At 46.9% G+C, this 21,065-nt stretch overlaps 1 protein-coding gene and 1 long non-coding RNA gene across 2 annotated transcripts in view; both read right to left on the bottom strand.

Annotated features, from left to right (window-relative positions):
• Window positions 1–12,392: 12,392 nt before the first annotated feature.
• Window positions 12,393–13,394, bottom strand: LOC144891741 (uncharacterized). The gene is made up of 2 exons (XR_013623084.1): window positions 13,307–13,394; window positions 12,393–12,528 (listed from the first exon to the last, which is right to left on the bottom strand). It is a non-coding gene; the product is annotated as an uncharacterized LOC144891741 (long non-coding RNA).
• Window positions 13,395–13,466: 72 nt separating this feature from the next.
• Window positions 13,467–21,065, bottom strand: part of EBP (EBP cholestenol delta-isomerase) — a 42,676-nt gene continuing 35,077 nt past the window's right edge. The window contains exon 4 of the mRNA XM_068112656.2: window positions 13,467–14,274. Within this exon, the coding sequence (XP_067968757.2) occupies window positions 14,057–14,274 (218 nt within the window). The 3' untranslated portion in view covers window positions 13,467–14,056. The remainder of the gene's footprint in view (window positions 14,275–21,065) is intronic.

The following is a 21,065-nucleotide window of genomic DNA, read 5'->3' as shown; positions in this document are numbered from 1 at the left end:
TCCCCGACCCCTAGCTCCTCGATCTCCAACCCCTCGCTCCTCGCTCTCCAACCCCTCGCTCCTCGCTCTCCAACTCCTCGCTCCTCGCTCTCCAACTACTCACCCCTCACTCTCCAACCACTCGCTCCTCACTCTCCAGCCCCTCACCCCTCACTCTCCAACCCCTCGCCCCTCACTCTCCAACCCCTAGCTCCTTGCTCTCCATCTCCTCGCTTCTCGCTCTTCAACCCCTTGCTCCTCACTCTCCAACCCCTCGCCCCTCACTCTCCAGCCCCTCGCTCTCCAACCCCGAGCTCGTCACTCTCCAACCCCTAGCTCCTCGCTCTCCAACCCCTAGCTCCTCGCTCTCCAACCCCTTTCTCCTCGCTCCCCAACCCCTAGCTCCTCGCTCTCCAACCCCTCGCTCCTCGCTCTCCAACCCCTCGCTCTCCAACCCCTCGCTCCTCGCACTCCAACTACTCGCCCCTCGCACTCCAACTACTCGCCCCTCGCACTCCAACTACTCGCCCCTCACTCTCCAACCACTCGCTCCTCACTCTCCAGCCCCTCACTCCTCACTCTCCAACCCCTCGCCCCTCACTCTCCAACCCCGAGCTCCTTGCTCTCCATCCCCTCACTCCTCACTCTTCAACCCCTTGCTTCTCACTCTCCAACCCCTCGCCCCTCACTCTCCAAGCCCTTGCTCCTCGATCTCCAACCCCTCGCTCCTCGCTCTCCAACCCCTCGCTCTCCAACCCCTCGCTCCTCGCTCTCCAACTCCTCGCTCTCCAACTACTCACCCCTCACTCTCCAACCACTCGCTCCTCACTCTCCAGCCCCTCACCCCTCACTCTCCAACCCTTCGCCCCTCACTCTCCAACCCCTAGCTCCCTGCTCTCCATCCCCTCGCTTCTCGCTCTTCAACCCCTTGCCCCTCACTCTCCAACCCCTCGCTCCTCACTCTCCAAGCCCTTGCTCCTCACTCTCCAGCCCCTCACCCCTCACTCTCCAACCCCTCGCCCCTCACTCTCCAACCCCTAGCTCCCTGCTCTCCATCCCCTCGCTTCTCGCTCTTCAACCCCTTGCTCCTCACTCTCCAACCCCTCGCTCCTCACTCTCCAACCCCTCGCTCCTCACTCTCCAAGCCCTTGCTCCTCACTCTCCAACTCCTCGCTCCTCGCTCTCCAACCCCGAGCTCGTCGCTCTCCAACCCCTAGCTCCTCGCTCTCCAACCCCTAGCTCCTCGCTCTCCAACCCCTAGCTCCTCGCTCTCCAAACCCTTTCCCCTCGCTCTCCAACCCCTCGCTCCCCAACCCCTAGCTCCTCGCTCTCCAACCCCTCGCTCCTCGCCCTCCAACCCCTCGCTCTCCAAACCCTCACACCTCGCTCTTCAACTCCTCGCTCCTCACTGTCCAACCTCTCGCTCCTCACTCCCCAACGCCTCGCGCCTCGCTCCTCCCGTCTCATTCATTTTGGAAATGGAGGTTTCCACACAACGCATGAATTGTCACGATCCTCAAGAGGAAGTGTCTCGTAATCATCAAATGGCAAGTAAATTACATTGTGAAAATTAAAGATTTCAAATACACCTATTTAAAGTGTATGCGCACATCACTAATAAAAAAAACGAAGAAATATCTCTCGGTAATTTCCTGAAACATATTTTAGTTTTTACTTCCGGATAATAATGTTGAATAAAATAAGAACGAATAAATATATGTCGTTTTGTGACGACTGTCATCAAAAGTAAAAGTAATATATCTTAACGGAAAATAAAAAGTGAATTTTTAATATATGTCGACATTTTCCCCGACTGTTATTTTAGGCGGTGTATTTTCGTGTATCATCGTGGCGCAATTTTAAAAAATATATCTCTGCATTTTCCCGTGTGTGCGTGAATGTACTCAATTATTTCTGACACTGAGTCTAAAACCATCAATAAAAATAAAATCAGACGGCGAATTCGAGATAAAATCGTGAGGGTGACTCAATGAATGGGCTTTATTTTATAGGCCTTTGGGAAATCATTTCGTTCCATAAACGGAAACGTTCATGGGATTCTATTCCCGTTTTTTTTCAACCGAGTCTAAAACTATGTTAGCGACTGTTAAAAATGAAATGATATATCGAATTAGAGTTTAAATAAACCTGTGTGAGAGAGAAAGACAACACGGGCCTAACTAAACAGGCCTCAAAGCTATTCGAGTTAATAAAATGGTGGATATTTGTTTCCATGAAGCCTCTCCAAGAATGGGTGGAGCTACTCTGTAAACGGAGTAAGCCACACCCCCAGACAGACAGACAGATAGCCAGACAGACAGACAGACAGACAGACAGACAGACAGACAGACAGAATCACCTTCGCCTATTATAATTTCGATACTGGTGTTGGCTTAGCGGTTAGGGTGCCGGCTTGGGATCCTAGGATCCTGGGTTCGAATCCCGGTTGATCGCTGAATTAACACCAGGGGGGTTGACTCAGCCTGTCATCCTTCCGAGGTCGGCAAATTGAGTACCAGCTTGCTGGGATGAATGATCCCGGTGTGTACCCCGGTTTAGAATAGGTACGCCGTTTCCCTGGGCATCGTAAGAGGTGACTAAGGGTTGGTTGGCGTCAGGAAGGGCATCCGGCCATAAAAACATTGCCTCAAAAAGGGAACCATGATTGTCATGGGGCCCGCAAGGCTAACCCCCACTCTAGTGGGGAAAATGGACTTAAAACGATCATTCATTCATATTCATTTAGAGAATTAAAAAAATATCGAATCCAGATTTGGGGCTTTAACAAAATCGAATTGTTTCGTCCTTGTCACACAGCCAACCTGTCCACTAAGTTTTGTCTGAATCCGTCCATAACATAAAAAGATATCCTGCTCACAGACAAAGAAATAGACATACAGACAAACTGTTTATACTGGATTGGGACTGGTTTATAGTTTATACTGGATAGACTCACTGGGATTGACACAATCTGTCAATTTCCCGACCCGGATCTCAGCCAATGGAGTATCTTCTCTTCTAGACTTGGTTATGACAAACTTCCCTGCTAATGTCTGCTGCTCTTCTTCTGCTCCAATCGGTTCTTCTGATCATGTGCTTGTCAAAGTGGACATCTCTCTGGCCATTCTCAGAGAGCCTCCTCAGCGTCGACGAGTCTGGCATTTCACTCAGGCCGACTGGGACGGTCTTCAAGCAGCCATCAATCGTCTGGATTGGTCTCCCATCTCCACTGCCTCTGACATCAATTCTTCCTGGGAATTCTTCCAAAGCAAACTGATCTCTCTCATGCACAGATTTATCCCATCTCGCCTTCAATTGTCTTACCCTTCCTCCCGTCCATGGTACACTGAATCTTGTGGTGAGGCAGTTGCCCTGAAACAACTTGCCTTTGCCTCTTGGAAGGCTAATCCAACTGAAGGAAATCTCAGTTCCTTCCACCAAGCTCGGAACAAGTGTGTGTCTACCCTCAGGAGTGCCAGGAAGCACTATCTCTCCTCACTCAAGAATGAACTCTCAAACCTGTCTCCTTCCTCCAAATCCTGGTGGCGTCTGGTCAAATCCGTTTCTGGTGTTTGTTCCCCCTCCATCCCCTCCCTTACCTCAAATGGCCACACAGTTGACATCGCACGTGACAAAGCCGAATGCCTCAACTCTGTGTTCGCCTCAAAATCCTTAGTCCCAAACCCATCTCTCTCTGTTCCCACCTTTCCCAGTCGAACCCAACTGCTCCTGGACTCTGTGTCCTTCTCTCCTGACAAGGTGGAGGAGTTTTTGTCAAACCTCGACTCTGATTCTGCAACTGGACCAGACGGCATCAGCCCACGGGTCCTAAAATCCTGCTCTGCCGCTCTATCTCACCCTCTCTCTGTTCTTTTCACCCTATCTTTTGCTCAAGGTCATCTGCCAGCATCCTGGAAATCAGCTAACATTACCGCTTTACACAAAAAAGGTGCAAAAACAGATCCTTGCAACTACAGACCAATCAGCCTGCTCCCAATTATCAGCAAAGTCATGGAATCCATCATTGCTTCGGATATGAAATCTTTCCTCTTCTCCAATGGCTTGATCTCTGATCATCAATTTGGTTTCAGACCAGGTCACTCTACTCTGGACATGCTGCTTCTGCTGTCTCAACAATGGATGGAGGTCCTCAATGCCAAACAGGAAATCAGAGCTGTCTCCCTTGACATATCAAGGGCCTTTGATACGGTCTGGCACCCAGCTCTGCTCACCAAACTCTCCTCCTATGGTATCCATGGAAATCTCCATGCATGGCTTGCGGACTTCCTCTCTGGTCGTAGTCAACGTGTGGCCCTGAATGGATTTCTCTCATCTCCCCTTCCTGTTCAGGCTGGAGTTCCCCAAGGAAGTGTGCTGGGCCCTGTGCTTTTTCTGGTCTTTATCAATGATCTCTCTGACTCTCTGGAAAATCCTCTCTATCTCTTTGCTGATGACTCCACTCTCTGCCGCTCCATTCCTCTTCCCTCAGATCGGCAGTCTGCAGCCTCCTCACTCTCTGAAGACCTGGACAAAATCACAGACTGGTCAAACAAGTGGAACATGTCTTTCAATCCTGACAAATTTCACTCTCTTACTATGTCTCTCCGAAAAGATCGACTGGACAACCCTCCCATCTACTTTCTCAACAATCCTCTCCAAGAAGTTCTGTCACTCAAGCTTTTGGGTCTCACTATCTGCCATGATCTTTCTTGGGAAAACCACATTTCCAAGCTGGCCTCCAAAGCCAGTCGCCGACTGGGCATCCTCCGTCGTGCGAAGTCCTTCCTCGGCACACCTGAGCTCCTCACCACATACAAGGCTTTCATCCGCAGCTCAATGGAATACTGTTCTCCCCTATGGGCTGGTGCTCCTGCCTCACACCTGGCTCGGCTTCACGCTGTTGAATCCAAAGCTTTCAAAATCATTGGAATCTCCCGCGATGAAGCTATCTCTGAGGGCCTTTCACTCACTCACCGCAGGCAGGTAGGTGGCCTTTCTGTCTTCTACCGACTCCTCTCCGGCCTTGCTCCCCCAGCTCTCTCTGTGCTCTGTCCCCCAAATATTCCTACAGGTCGCACAAGATCTGCCAGCAACCCTCTGATGGTTAAACTGCCGAAATCTCGGCTCTCTGCTCACCTTCACTCTTTCATTCCTCTTTTCTCCCGCCTGTGGAACAAACTCCCACACTCCCTTCAATCCCTCTCCTCCCTCCAGGTCTTTAAAACAGCTGTTCACCACCATCTCTTATCTTCCCCCATCCATAACCTTGATCTTTTCTACCCCCACTAATTCACCCCAGATCCACCTTGTTTGAAATTCCAACTTCTTTCCTGGAAATCCTGGCAGTGTCCATATGTTTATACCTCTCCCACCCCCTCCCCCCCTTCACATGCCTCCCCCCCCTTCACATGCCTCCCCCCCAAAGCCCTCTCCCTCCCACAGATCTCTCGATGTCTCCATGTCTCTCGGTCCCTGCTCTCAAATGTTGTGTTTGTGTCCTTCCCCCTCTCTCCCCATCTTGTCTACCGCTCCCGATGTTATTTGTTTTATGTGTCTGTTTGTCTTTCTGTGTGATTAATGTTCGCTCTTTCACGAGCCTCGATCTTGTATACAAAAAACTGGTAAAAAGACAACTCCGACCGTCCACCGGTTACTATTTGCATCAGAGAAGCATGCCAATGTTGCTTTGCTACTCTTATGAACACATGCATTAACATGTTGTGATACAGTTCCTTATTTGTTTGGAAATGGCAAGGGTACCTCCATAAATATACTGAAAGCTGGAAAGAAACTACAACATATTTGCAAACTTGATGCCTATATGGATGATGTCTTAGATGAAGCAACGTATTTTATTGCTTTTATTTTAGACAACCTTGTTAGTCTAGTTGCCGCCCTTATATGTCCTTTATGAGACCCTGCAATGTTAACTACTGCGAACGTTTTTCACGGAAATGTGTTCTATATAGTTAGGAGAGTCAAATTAGCTTGGTTGCTACTTGTGCAACGTTGAGCATTTGTCAGAATTCAAGATGGCGGCCGCCACTATCTTGGATGTTGGCCAATTTTCAACTTTTGATCTCGATGACCTAGAGGGTCGTGTAATACCTCTTTCGAGGGGGTTTAGAGTACGGGGAGTCCATTTCTGGAGTTAATTTTTGGATACGGGGTCAATGTCAAGGTCAAAATGAAGGTCAAATGTCAAACTAAGAAACTTTAATGTATTGTTATTGTTCATAAGACATGACGACGGAACCGGAGCGCGTAAAGTGGTTTTCAACACTAGCATAAGAGCAAAAAGTGCTTTTCAACACTAACCCAAGTGCAAAAACTGGTTTTCATGTGTGGAAAGTGGTTTTGCAACACTAACCCAAGTGCGAAAACTGGTTTTCAATGCCATCACAAGTGTGGAAAGGGGTTTTGCAACACTAACCCAAGTGCGAAAACTGGTTTTCATGTGTGGAAAGTGGTTTTGCAACACTAACCCAAGTGCGAAAACTGGTTTTCAATGCCATCACAAGTGTGGAAAGTGGTTTTGCAACACTAACACAACTGCAAAAAGTGGTTTTCAATGCAAGCACAAGTGCGAAAAGTGGTTTTCAACAAGAGCACGAGTGTGGAGAGTGGTTTTCAACACTAACACAAGTGTGGCAAGTGGTTTTCAACACGATCGCAAGTGCCATAAGTGTTTTTCAATACAAACGTGAGGGCGAAAAGTGGTTTTGCAACACGAGCGCAGGTGCGGAAAGTGGTCTTGCAACACCAACACTTGTGCGTAAAGTGGTTTTCAATGCTAGCACGAGTGCGAAAAGTGGTTTTGCAATACGAAACCAAATGCAAAAAGTGGTTTTCAACACTAGCACGAGTGCTGAAAGTGGTTTTCAACGCCAGCATAAGTGTGGAACTTGGTTTTTGCAACACTAACACAAGTGCGAAAGTGGTTTTGCAACACTAACACAAATGCGAATTGTGGTTTTCAACACTAATACAAGTGTGGGAAGTGTTTTTCAACACGAACACAAGTGCGAAAATTGGTTTTGCAACACTAACACAAGTGCAAAAAGTGGTCTTGAACACTAACAGGAGCGTGAAAAGTGGTGTTCAACACAAGCAGAAGAGCGAAAAGTGGTTTTCAACGCAAGCACAAGTGCGGAAAGTGGTTTTGCAATACTAGCACATGCGTGAAAAGTGGTTTTCAATGCCAGCACAAGTGTGGAAAGTGGTTTTGCAACACTAACACAAGTGCAAAAAGTGGTTTTCAATGCCAGCACAAGTGCGAAAAGTGGTTCTGCAACACTAGCTCAAGTGCGGAAAGTGGATTTCAACGCCAGCACAAGTGCGGAAAGTGGTTCTGCAACACTAGTATCTAAAAAATAACTCCAGAAATGGACTCCCGGTACTCTGAAACCCATAGAAAGAGGTATTACACGACCTTCTAGGAACTAGGTCATCGAGATCAAAAGTTGAAAATTGGCCAACATCCAAGATAGTGGCGACCGCCATCTTGAATTCTGACAAATGCTCAACGTTGCACAAGTAGCAACCAAGCTAATTTGACTCTTCTAACTATATTACTCTTCTCTTCTACTCTTCATTTGACTCTTCTAACTATAAAGAACACATTTCCGTGAAAAAAGTTTGCAGTCGTTAACATTGCAGGGTCAACATTTTGGCAACCTGACTATGTTAGCGTGTTATAACTTCCTTAACAAGATGTTACCATGCACAAAAGTTATACCAATACATTGTACTGAAGAAAAGCATTTCAAAGTGGTGCGACATGCCATATATTTGATAAAGTAAACGAAAGGTGAATTTTTATTTACAATGTGCAATCTATCACATAAAACACAATGTTAGTTTGTGTGTTTCTACAGATGTCTGTCCCCCTTCATAAGGTTGTTTTAAAGGCCAAACTTTGAACCCAAATGTGTGTTCACTACGGTCTATTTTTGAGGATGAAACAAACTCGAAAAACATTTTCCATTCAAGAGTAATTATGTCTCTTCTGTTTGAATTGAAGATGGTGGCTTGCAAACCGAGCCTCAAGGGCGGTGTACAGAAGCGTTTTTAAAAATAATAATAAATACAAGACGCAGGGAAGTGAAATTCTCTGCACGGGATGTGCAATGCACGCAGAGGAAAACGAGAGTTCATTGACGTCCGTAGGATGTCTAATAAATAAAGAAGATATAAGCACACCTGACACTAGGCCGAGGCTTCAGATATTGGCACGCTTGCAAGGCTGCACCGTCGAATAAACTTCCAATCCAGATGGGCTTTTTACTAGCTATGTGTAATTACCTTATACTAATAAATGGACTGGCTGCCTTAGTTTGAGCATGAACCTACATACGCCAAACTACACTCCATTGTTTCTGGCAGGACTCACAATCTTCCCACTAAATTTGAAACAGATTGATAACATACTACCTGATTTATTTATTGGGCACCTCTGTAGAGGGGTGGATGCGTTGAGTCGTAATGAGTGTCTGATCCCTCAATACCAGAAAGAGCAATAAAAAAATTTCCCAAGGGTGACAAGACGTCACCTGGAGGTTTCTGAATCGATAGACCTTGGAAGCTAGGAAACCTTCAAAAAACATTGTGTGGACCATAAAACACACTTTAGTGGGTTGTCACCGGGACTCGAGCGCTACACCAATTTAAATGGCAATATTATCAGAATACTCAATATATTCACTTTCTGGTCATTGTACAAACTTGACATTGAGCCCATTGACTATATGCACTTTAAAAACAATGGATATCATTTTGTAAAATTTCACAATATGACCAGTAAAACGTGTTCACTATATTAGCCTTTGACCTGGAGGTGTTTTTATTGGAACTTAGAGCCTTGTCGGTCACATTCTCATGATGGTAGTACTCGTGTTAATTGTTCCATTTTTAATATCCGAATTTTTGGTTTGCTATTCAATTGTACAGTTGACAAACTTTGACTTTTAAACTGAAATATAGGAGAAAATTATTTTGTTCTAGCATAAGCATTTTTGCTACGGGGGCTGCCATGGTGGCTTCGGGATAGGTATGTGAACTCACCTCTGAGTTATCGAACCTGGTTTTGCATCTCGTTCCTTTCATCCTGGCGGTTCACATGTTGGGCGAGGCATCAATGCGTGCACCTTTAAGGTGGAGTACCTGTCTGTCAGAACTGGGGCGTTGGTGGACATTAAATATCTTATGGTAGCTTTCGCTAAGAGTGGGCACATTATCGGCACACCTGACAAATAACGAATTCCTGCACCTTTATTCGAAAGTCAGACCTGGCCAGCAAGTTCATGCACAAGATCACAAAAATTGGGGCCATTAAATAAGTAACAGTAGTTGGAATGCTTTTGCTTTCTTCAAATTGCAAGAATTTTATTTGAAATTTTCAATTTGATGTTCCATTGTTTACTAGTTTCTTTTTTGTTACATTGTAGCAATGCTCTGATGTTATTAGACCTGTTTATGATTTACAATGTTATTGGTCATTCTTGTCGTCTATGATTTGCTTTGTTTTTACATCTGGATGTTGTTCTGCGTTTATTGGGTTCTGGGTGTTCGGGGCTTTGGGTATTCAACATTATTTCGTTTGTAAATGTGCACAATCATTTGGTAGATGTCATTTAGGAATACTAGCACAGTACCTTCACTACTGGCGATCTTGTTCTCAAGCATGCAACATGTGCTTCTGACGCATACCTTTATTTGGGCGGTGTATAGGCAACTGACAGCTTTCTCAATCGTTCCCCCCAAAAAAAGATTCGGGTTATGCGCAGTAAGCAAAAAAATGCCTACTGCTTATAATTCAAAACACCTCAATGGCCTGGAAAACGTGGGGACAAGAAAACTGTACCGTAAAAGGTGGGGACTTGTAATAACCACTCCCACCTGGAGGTGGCACTACACAATACACATTTACATAGAGAATTTGCATCTCCTTCCCTCTCCCCCAGACCAGTGGCATAAAAACACCCCTATATACCCCCTATACACTAATTGGGGTCATGCACCAAAAACCACCTATCATGATCCGATGTACCAATTCTGGATGGAATGTGTCCAGGACTGCAGGAGTAGAGCGACGAGCAAACACACACACACACACACACACACACACACACACACACACACACACACACACACACACACACACACACACACACACACACACACACGTCTATCAATTATAGTAAGGATTAGAGTGAATTATCATTTAGATATTTATTTTGATGATGGTTCCTGCAGAAAAGGATTTACATTGATTTAAAATGGTTTGATTGCCTTTTAGCTCACCTGGAACTCCGGTGAGCTTATGGGATGGCAAGTCGTCCGTCTGTCCGTCAACATTTGCAACTTCTTCTCCAAACCTGCTGATGTGATTGTGACCAAACTTGTCTAAAATTATATTTGGTATGTTGCAATTCAAGTTTGTTCACGGCGTTAAAAATTGGGGTATAGCAGAGGTCAAAATGGGTCCAGGTTTGACTCCCCCAAAATAGGTATTTGCTCTCTTTTCTAAAACTACACACAAAATTTCGATGAAATTTGACCACAACCTTCACCACCCATGATGTACCAAAGTGTGTTCATGGCATTAGAAAAAATGGAGTCTAAGGAGATCTATGGGGGGGGGGGGTTTGGGAGATGTTGCCCCCAAAAATAGGTATTTTCTTGTTTGTTTAAAGTCTTATGATTATGTTAGTATGATTGCACATACTGCCCTGTATTCTAGCAACCATTGAAATTGGTTTAAAATACCTTTAGTCGGTGAAGTATACTGCTTTATTAGTCTCCTACCGGTGTACACCATAGGGGTCTATAGGTTTGCACTCCGTCCCTCCGTCTGTCAGTCTGTCGGTCCGTCAGTCCGTCACGCAAAGAACAGCTTTCCGGACTTGTTTTTCTAAACTCTTAATGCTAAAGATTTCAAACTTGGCACATGGTTTCCTCATGATAAGTTACAGATCAAATTGGAACCTCACGACGTTTCGATCATTTTTGACAAAGTTATGGCACTTTGAACTTTGGGAATTTCCCCAACAGTTTTCCGGACTATAATTTGGAGTGCGGTAAGTCATAATACTGTCTTCTATGACAGTGCTACCTAATGCCGGTAGGGGACATGTATTGCAGCGCAATACTCAGAATGCTTGTTCTACCAGGTGAGCACCCAGGGGTATTGTTCATATTTTCCTTAACTTATACACTAATGTTAGACATAGGTTTTGTTCAGTAAGTGGTTGCATTAACTGAAATGGTAACGTAACATGTTTTAAAGTTTGGCGGTAAGGTTTTAAACTGGGGAATACAGAAATGTGAAAAGACATGCTTTTTCACCTGTGAACACAAAGACAAATGAGTGTCTCATCTGTCTGTTACATCTGCACTGAACTGGAATCTGTCCTGGGGACGTCTTATATACCTGGATTGAAGAAGTAGAAAGTACTTCTTTCTGACATGCTTCTTTACTTCTTTCAAGTACTTCTTTCTTCTTTCTGACATGTCACCTATCCAGACATGCCCGCTCTGAATGAGGTGTCATGATGCCATGGATGTGAATATGGTATTGGCTGATTAATGCCGTGAGAGCAGTGAAGACTTGTTGATTGATTGAGGGCACACTTTCACATTCAATTTTTCATATTCACTTTGTGTGGCTGATTTGAAGAGTTGAATGAGACCTTGGTAGGTGTTTGTGGATGCTGCCTGGGCTGAGAAGGCTGGGAATGGTTGCTCGTTGGCTTGCGATCTTTGTGCTGTTGAGGGAGTCACCCATGGCGATGCCATCAAACAGCAAGGAAGCTCCGACAGACAATAGCGAAGAGGCGAGGTTGCGTGGAGGTGGAGTTTGTACTCTTTTAAGACCTGGACACCAAACAGGAGCCTGCCAGAAAATGTGCCATTGTGTGGCCTTCAGCCAACATAACCTGCTGCTACAAGTCTGTAAAAGCAAGCATTGTTTAAATAGTCTCCTATCCTTGTGATTCCATGCCTCGTGATAAAATTGGGTCTTCGTCATGCTAGTGCTTTGTAACTCCTTGCCTATTTTTCTTGCGAAGAGTGGGTGAGCTACCGCCAGCACCATGAATAAATTTCATATTCCTGCTGTAACCTTAGTCGAACGTCAGGCCTGGCAGGCCGGTTCGTGAAAGACTTGGACCAAGATTCGCCCAGCCAACCCCACAAGAACGTGGGAATAATTGCGGCTGTTAAAGAAGAAGATTCTACGCCTGCGCATTATACTGTGAGGCTTTCAAAGTGTCATAAGATTTTCTATTCCCCTTCGACTTTGACTCCCTCATGATGCTATTTCTTTAGAATCTTGTAGATTGAACTGCATATCTGGAGAGAGCCTGCCAAACCCCTTGTAGAGTTAAATATCATGTGTGAGGACAAGGTAGATATGGCAAATTGTTTTTTTTTAATGCCATTTTGAAAGAAGTACTCGTATTTATTCCTGACTACTGGCATTGCACATCTTGTTTCCTTGGTTACACTATATTACACCAAAATGTACGTGCTGCTTCCTTGCTTGACGCTCTGCAGAAAGAATAGAGCACGCACAAAGAAGAACATAGGTTGGCAACCATATCCCAAGTTTTCATGGGTCTAATGTCCTCCTACATCAAAGATCCTTGAAAAGGGAACTCAAATATTATTATTACATTATACAAAAGGAGCAATGTGATACAAATTAACACAAAAAGGAGCTTGGTAACTAGCTTGATGGTTGGAGCTTGGTAACTAGCTTGATGGTTGGAGCTTGGTAACTAGCTCGATATGGCCGCAGTTGGGGTTGGGGGACAGGGCAAGTCATCAGAAACTCTCAATGGGCCAATGATTGATCCGCTTTCTGACTGCCACCTTTGCCTTGGTGTGATTCTTCTGCTGAACTGGTGCTGAAAGTCGTGTGAACAATGGATTAAATCAATAGGAGCCAGGGGTTCAGGCCCGAAAACTCAGCTTCTTCCCACGGCAGAGAACACACCACAATCAACGTCCTGTTGATTTCATCCATTGTTCCACCTCTTCACTAGCGCAGATAAAACCCAGAAAAACATTGGGTAAAGCGCATACCTCCGCTAGGCTGAACAGTTTACGTTTTGTATCCGACTGATAGGCCAGATCTACTTTGGGACCTGAACCAAAATCTAATCGGCTTGTTCTTGCCGCCTAACCAACTCATTCACCAGGATTTTCCATAATCAGTCCACAACTTTTTGAAATATCATGCTACAAATCGTTTTTAGCCCTATCTCTCAATGGTGAAGAATCATTTGAAAAATTATAGTATCTGGATCCCGATCGAGATCTTCACCAAAATCGAATGAGGTCTTCCTCGTCACACACCCAAGCTGTCCACCAAATTTCGTCCATATCCATCCATAACTTTTTGAGATATCCTGCTCATAAACAAACAGACAAACTGGGGTGAATACCATACAAGTCATTTCAACAGAACCAAGCAACACAAAGCATGAATTTAACCATAATAATCAGCATTTTTATTTTTTATACAAAACCTAAGCTCACAGAAGAGTAAGGAGACAGGGGTTCATAAGGGAACATATTCACATTGGGGCAATTGAGGCAACAGGTTGATGTAACAGCAAGGGAATGAATGAAAGAATGCACAGGAAAAGAGAAGAGAGAGGTGAGGAAATGCAGTGACCTCCAAAAGAGGGTAATGGCGTCAAAGGGATCACAATTTTCACATTTGTTGTGCCTTAAATACAGTTTAACATATTGTAGAATGAAGATTGAATTGAAGATTAAAGAATTGAATTGTTTTGTTTGTATATACTCTTTCCATTTCGTCTAATTATTTTATGCTCTCGTTTTCATACAACATTTGTTGCAAGTGATTATTCCTGCAACCCTTTGTTTTCAGTTCACATTGTTTGTGTAAAAGGATATTTCATTTCTTGCCAGGCCAAACACTTTTATGAAACAAATTACAACAAGTAAATTTTTTTAGCATAAATTGTAGCGTATGACCAAACTGAGCAACTGGTTCATTCAATAACATCCACTCGATTACGACCATAATCCATCACTTCCCATCCTTCTACTGCCTCTTGTGCTGTGCCAACCTGGCATCTTTGCTCAGCTGCGCTGATGACAACTCTAATGCAGCATCGGTAATGAGTGTGACGGGCACTACCAGCCACATGGCATTCAGGAAGAAAAAATAAAACCAGAAGTGTAGTGGGTGACCTGGGTCTGTGTGCTGGAACCCGTCAAGCCACTCTGTGATGAAGTAAAGTACAAGACCATACAGCTGCCCTGTGAAAGGTAGTGAGAGACATATTGTAGGTTCAAGCTTGAGGAAAATATTATATAAATAATGCCACACAGATTCATTTGGCATGAGTAAATACACGCAGGGTCCAAAGAGTGCCAGTGGTTAATTCAATTTGTACAAGCTATTTCCATGGGTGTACTGGTTCTGGATAGAGGTGTACTGGATAAAACACGACGTTGATCGTGAAAAATTCATTTTTAGTAGTAGGTGTGTGTGCATCTAACCAACATCTCGTCTCCCAAATTGGCAGCGAGATCAATATCATGTATTTGTTGGGTGACCCTCTTGCTCTACAGAAATTTGCTTAACTGTGTATACGATCATAACAATGATATAAGCAAAAAAGAAAACCCCTTTTGTAGAAATGAAATAGAAATATATATATATTGTTGCGGATATGGGATTTGGCCTCCATCCATATCCGCTTGTAAATATTCCCCTATTTCCCCAATACTCCCCAACTATCCCCAATCCCCCATTCCCTAGTCCCATTGTCTGTAAACAACACTCTGTAGCCCCGACCTTCCCCTTTTTCCCCCATTAAATGTCGTGCCCAGGTTCACCGCATCTCACGTAGACAACTATAGGACATCTTGCTAGTTATTCTTAGTCTATGTCAGTTAAGGACTCGTTTCCATTAATTCTGACTCTTCGTTGCACCAGAATGTGATTGTATGGCACCAGTAGTAAGTTTAGGACCTCCCAATACCTCCCCGCATCTCTTCCTCATGAAACAACAACACCAACAACAACAACAGCGGCGCGGGGAGTGCGCGTCCTCACTCCGGCTTGGTTAGCCGCCATTGACCATGTGCTCCGACGGGGTTACCCCTCAGGGGCTGACTGTCAGCTCCTCGTCAAGGGCGGAGCCCGGTAACCCCCCGCACCCAATAAGAAGCGGCGGACCGATTCCATCTGGGGCGGAGCTAACGAGCCGAGGGCGTGTCACTCCCCGCTGGACAAGCGCAGGAAGACGGAGGTGACGTCAGATGCGCCCCCAGCTTGGAGAGAGAAGTCGCCACCTCCGAGCGCTGAATACCTCCCCGCATCTCTGGACCGGACCGCGTTGATTCTGCCCCTGAGCCAAGGTGCACCTTGAGCCATCGACTACCTGCCCTACCTTGCCATCAATCCCTGTGTGAGTCAGTCTTGTCCCGTTTGTCTGTGGTCTGTCGGGGCTAAGATAAGACCGTGTATAAGTGCCTACCTTTCTGTGCTGTACCTCTTGTGCCGTGTAATCTAAAACGTTCTGCATACAAATATTATATCCTCCTCCGGAGGTCTTGAGAACTGTACCCCTGGTGTCGTGTCATTTAACCCAGCCGTTGTGTCCTTTCCTTCATTGATTTAGCGTAGCGCGATTCGGCCAACGTTCGAGTGTAATCGGGTAACTTGTGCGAACACGGCGGCCATTCCGCTCGGCCCAGCATAACATCTTAATAAGTCGTGTCCGTAACAATTGGTGTCGGGAAGTGGGATCGGTCCCGGAGCGCGTTTCACGCGCTCGAAATTATAACGGCGAAATTTGATTGTGTTTTACAAAAAAAAAAAAAAAACCCGAATTTTGAAAGTCGCGCTATGGCAGATCAAGACGGCTGGGTTCCGGTAGAGGAGAGTGAGGCAGGGTCGATCCAGGACCAAATTGAGGGACATGAGGAGAGCGAAGCAGTGAGGGTAGCAGACGCGCAAAATGGCGGCCTCGCACACATGGTTATTGTGGCGCCAAATTTAGCCGCGCCCGTGACCGTAGCAGCGCCGCCGATGGATTGGGGCCTATTTATGGAACAAATAAAGGCGCTCATGGTCCAGACAAGTGAAGACCTGAGGAATGACTTGGGAAACCAAATGGGGGTAATGAGGGACGAAGCGAGGGCTCAGAGTGAGCAATTGGGGGTAATGAGGGACGAAGCGAGGGGTACCGGTGAGGGGTTAGACAATAATTTTAAGGGATTAGACAAGAAATTTGGGAAATTAGACAATAGATTAGGGGAAATACAGGAGGGGTTAACGGGGGTAGAAAATAGAATGGCTGCCCAGGAGAATCAGATAGAGGGAGTGAAAAATGGGTTAGAGGGGTTAGAAAACAGTATGGAAGGCAAATTGAGGGACATGAGGGACCAAGCGGAAAGGGAAGTTAAACAAATGGGGCAGCAGATAGAGGGGGTCAGAATGGGGGTAGAAACCAAACTGGATGCTCACAGGGAGGAAATGGAGCAGATGAGGGTGGCATCTGGGCAGGAGATGCAAGTGATGGGAGAAGAGATCAGAAGAGGTGTGAGTGAGGAGGTCGGAGGAGTGCGTGAGGAGGTGAGGCACTGTAAGGAGCGCATGGAGAAGGAGGTGAGAAAGGGGACTGTAAAATTGCAAGGTGGTATAGAGGAGTTGACGCTGGGAGTAGAACAACTGACAGTGGGACAAAAGGAGTTGGGGGACCAGGTAAAGAAGAACACAGCGGTAATAGAGGGTTTTAAATCGACACAGAAGGAGATGAAAAAGGACATAGGGGTAATTAAAAAAGAGTGTCAGACGGTACATGAGGACCTGACGAGGAAAATGGACAAGGTGGTAGAGGTGATGGAGGTTAAAGAGCGGGAGGTGCGGGAGCACATAGAAAAAAATAAAGTGGAGTTAGAGGAAGAACTTAAAGGGGCGCACGAGGAGATGAAGGAGGTGAAGCAGAAATTAGAAGAAGTGGAAGAAGGGGTGAGCGAAATTAAGAAGCGACGGAGAGAGGATAAGAAAGAGATAAAGGAGGAAGTAAAAGAATTGGTCCAAAGTCTGTGTTCGGATCGTGATGATGTGCTCATTAACCGGATGAGGGATTCGCAGGTGATGGAGGAGAAGCGAAGAGGAAGAGGACCCGGTGTAAGTGGTGACCAATATGGTCGTGCGTATGATGCGCCAGGTGATTTAAGAAGCTTGGGGGTCGAGATGGACCCGGGTGTTCGTGAGAGGCCATTGGTGAAGTGTGCGACAGGTCTGGTGTGCGAAAAAGGAGGTGTGCGAGGAAGTCCAACTCTGGGGTGTGTGAGGAAAAAGTGCGTGCCAAGGAGTGAGGGTGCTGGCGAGAGTGAGTCGGTCGTAGCGCGTGTGCGAGGGAGCACATGGAAGCGCGGTGTGGTAAGTGTTACAGAGGGTGTGACGGGAGAGTGTGCGCAAGAGTGTGCGCGAGAAAGGTGTGTGACGGACAGGTGCATGGGGAAAGAGTGCGCTGTCAAAGGCAAGGAAGAATGCACGCCTGTGGTGAGTGTTACAGAGGGTGTAACGGGAGAGTGTGCGCGAGAAAGGTGTGTAACGGACAGGTGCATGAGGAAAGAGTGCGCTGTCGGGAGGAAGGGTGAGTGCGTTGTCAAGAATGGAGGTGAGAGTAGTGAGAGTGACAAGGAGCGTGAGTTGGTTGTGACAGGTGAGCGAGGATGTACACCTGGAATGGAAGGATGCACACCTGGAATGGTAGAGCGTGAGTGGGAATGCACGCTGGAATTGGTAGTGAGGCACGTGGTTGGGTGTGCGAGTGAGAGCACACCTGTGGTTGTCACAGAGGAGGTGACCGAGGAGGGGGCGCGAAGAGGTGTGTTGGTGAGGTGTGCGAGCGACGAATGTGTGCCAAAGAGTTCGGTGGTCAGGTGTGTGACCAAGGCTGTGAGTGGAATGAGTGTGCCTGGGTGTGTTAGAGAAGGTACGACGAGGAGCATGGAAACGGCTGGATGTGTGAGCAAGGAACGGGCTGCGGGGTGTAAGCATGCAGGTGAAACATCGAAGGTAACCGGGTTAGCGGTTAGAGCGACTTTTAGCCGAATCGGGCCCTCGGTGCGTGCTGGGCCTCGCTTTGAACGGCCGCGTCCGTGCTGCACTAGGCGGAGCGGGCAGCTGGATAGGAAGGGTTGTCATGGCGACCACTTTTTGTTGAGGCATTCCGGCAGGTCGAGATCGAGCCATGGGATGGCTCCGTGCCGAGATGGTGCGTGGGATCTCGGCCCGGGTAAACCTCCTTCCCTGCACCGAATGCGGGACGTATCCAGCCGCTGGCACCAAACAACCCGCATTCATTGCTCGGCTTTACGAAGCCGGGCTTTGGACAGGAATTAGCGCACCGAGAGGCATTAGTGAGTAGACTGTGTGATGAGGATAGTGTTTTGGCCCCAAAATTAGAGAAAAACAAAATTTGATGATTGGCAAAGGAGTGGCAGTAATGATTGGCAGATGATGGGTAGTGATTGGCAAATTTTTGATTTGTTGGAATTTGATGTGCAAAATTGGTAGTGAGCGATGGGCCCGGTGGGTAAGGGTGGCATCCCTTCCACCCTTCCCATCTGGGGGCAAAGGAGCTATAGATTATGGGGTGTATGGCAGTGAAAACTAGCCCGGGTGGGTTAGGATATATTGTGTGTAGGGATCTAGCGAAGATGACATTAGGTAACGTTAAGGTTAGTTAGTGACAAGGATACCTGTAGTGGGGACGCAGGTAGATTAGTGTGGATTATAATGACGAGGGAGCGCAATAGTTTAAAGGGACGACTGGGAAGCGCGAGTTTCAGAGGGGAGTAGTTAGATGAGATGATGCCGTGTGTGTGAGAACTGGACAGGTGTGTGGAGCAGTGGATGAGTAGTGAGTGTTGTGGATCAGCACGAATGCGCTTGGGGAGAGAAGGGTGCAGGTGGCACCAGGTGTGAGAGCACAGGTGTGCAAGTACAGGTGTGTGGAATATATGGAGCAGAGAATGAGTGGTGTGGAGAGAGTTGGAGTAAGTGGTACGGAGTGGTGTGCATGGTGCGAAGGTGTGGATGGGGGAAGAGTGGACCCCTTTCACGAGTACCCGGGGCGGGTAGTGTAAGTGTTAGGTAGAGGGTATAGGTAAATTGTGGTTGGATATTGGCATTTGTGGTGCGGTTGCAGAATGGTATTGTGGATGGGTGCATTAGTGTTGTGGAAATGGCTGGGCGTGTAGCCTGTTAGTGTGTGTAGTTGGTTGGGCACTCCACCACTGTGAGGATGTCGGCCAGGTGAGGCCGCAGGTGGGCTCTGGGAGCCGGTAGAGTTGTGGATGGGGCCCGAGGATCCGGAGGACGGACCCGGGTAGCCCAGTGCCAAAGAGGGCACCGAGTGGGGAGAGCGCCAGAGGGCCTTCCCCAGGTAGATAGGTTAGGGTAAGGAGCAGGTAAGCTCGGAGGCAACTGCAGTGGTGGAGGTGTGCAGGTGGGTAGACCTGCTGGGAGAGCTACACGTCACAGCCCAGAAATTGTGCGAGGGCACCGGGAGATGAATCGGGGGAGTGAGACCCCAAATTGAAAAGCACCACAGTTTGGTCAATGGGAATTGGTTTTTAGAACCCATAGTGTAAGAGGGCCAATGGATTGGCAGGGAAAGACCCCGGGTAATGTAAAGTTGTTAAAGTCATTTAGGAAATAGTTAGGATTGATGAACCTGTCGCACCATACGCAGCCACTTACCTGAGGTGATGATGATGACTCCACACCTGTGTTTTCTTTGTTCTGTGTTGCAGGAAATGAGAATTGCTGTGAGGATTTGTGAGACGCATCACGACGTGGATGAGACATTGGGGTGATTCCATCTCTCCCTCCTTAGGAGGGACTGATGATGAATTGGTGATGGCAAATTTTGATGAGAGTTGGAAATGGCAAATTTGATTGGTTAGGAGGGAGAGAAGACGAATTTGGTTTATGGGAGGAACGGGGAAGACAGTAGGGACGTTTGTTGATGTGTAAAGTAGATGTTTATGGATAGTGTTGTGTTTTGTGGATACAGTAAGGGGTAAGGGAGGGGCAATGTAGGTTACCTGGTGGGGGGGGGGGGGCGTACGGTAGGAACGTACCTGTCTCACCTGGTTCCCATGTGCCCCCAGTGTGCATCATCTTGTATTGCGTGCACTTTTGCGCCCTTACCACCTTACTCACTTGTCCTCTTCTTTTGTCTCCCACCTCCGAGGATCTGGCTTTGGGGCAGAGAGAGAGGAGAGAGAGGTGCTGGCTCTGCAGTTGTGGGCCTGTACTTCGCTGCTTGCTGCCTGGATCGATACACCATATGGACCGCAATGTTTGTGGCCACCCACAATGGACCGCAGTTCTTTTGCGGCCAAGCACCACCCGTGGATGGACCTATGGGTCAACGTGGCACCTATGCCATACAGGTGAACCACTAGTAGTTGGCCCCTGACACCACAATACAGAAATGGACGCGGTTGGCGCCTTTCTTTATTTTTAAAGAAGCAAGAAGGCCAAGTGCACCACATGAAGGCAAGACCAGCGGCAGAACATCGGCCGGCTGCGACACCACCGGTGACTATAAACACTTTATTGGTGCACCGGATGGTGCTGACTGTGTTATGGGGTGGTGCTGTTGGTGCTTGGATGGGGTGCTCTGCACATTATTAAAGGCCATAAGGCCACAGGGCACTCGTGGGTTGGTGTATCGATGCTGGCATGCGTGCTCTCTCTATGCATAACATCTGCATGTGTTCCTCCAAAAACAGGTCCTGGATCGTAGTGTAAATATCAGTGTAGTCTTGTGTAAATAATGCTCCCTACCGGCTGTATGTTTAGTTTGAGGATTCTTTCCGCGATTCGGTTATCCTGTGGGTGTGTTTCTGTGAGGAGAAGGGTGCAACGTCGCAGGGGGACATATTTACTCATTTGTGAACATCTGTAAAACTGTCGCACTCAGGGTAGAGTTAATAGTAGAGGGAACTACATCTGAGTGCCACACTAAAGTAGGTAAAGATTTATCGGGTCGGGTCGCCCCGATGTAGAGAAG

This window comes from Myxine glutinosa, chromosome 4 (genome assembly GCF_964187855.1).
Source record: "Myxine glutinosa chromosome 4, kmMyxGlut1.1, whole genome shotgun sequence".
In the NCBI taxonomy this organism is placed as follows: Eukaryota; Metazoa; Chordata; class Myxini; order Myxiniformes; family Myxinidae; genus Myxine; species Myxine glutinosa.
Note: the sequence above shows the minus strand (reverse complement) of the source record. Positions and strands in the feature narration are given on the sequence as shown.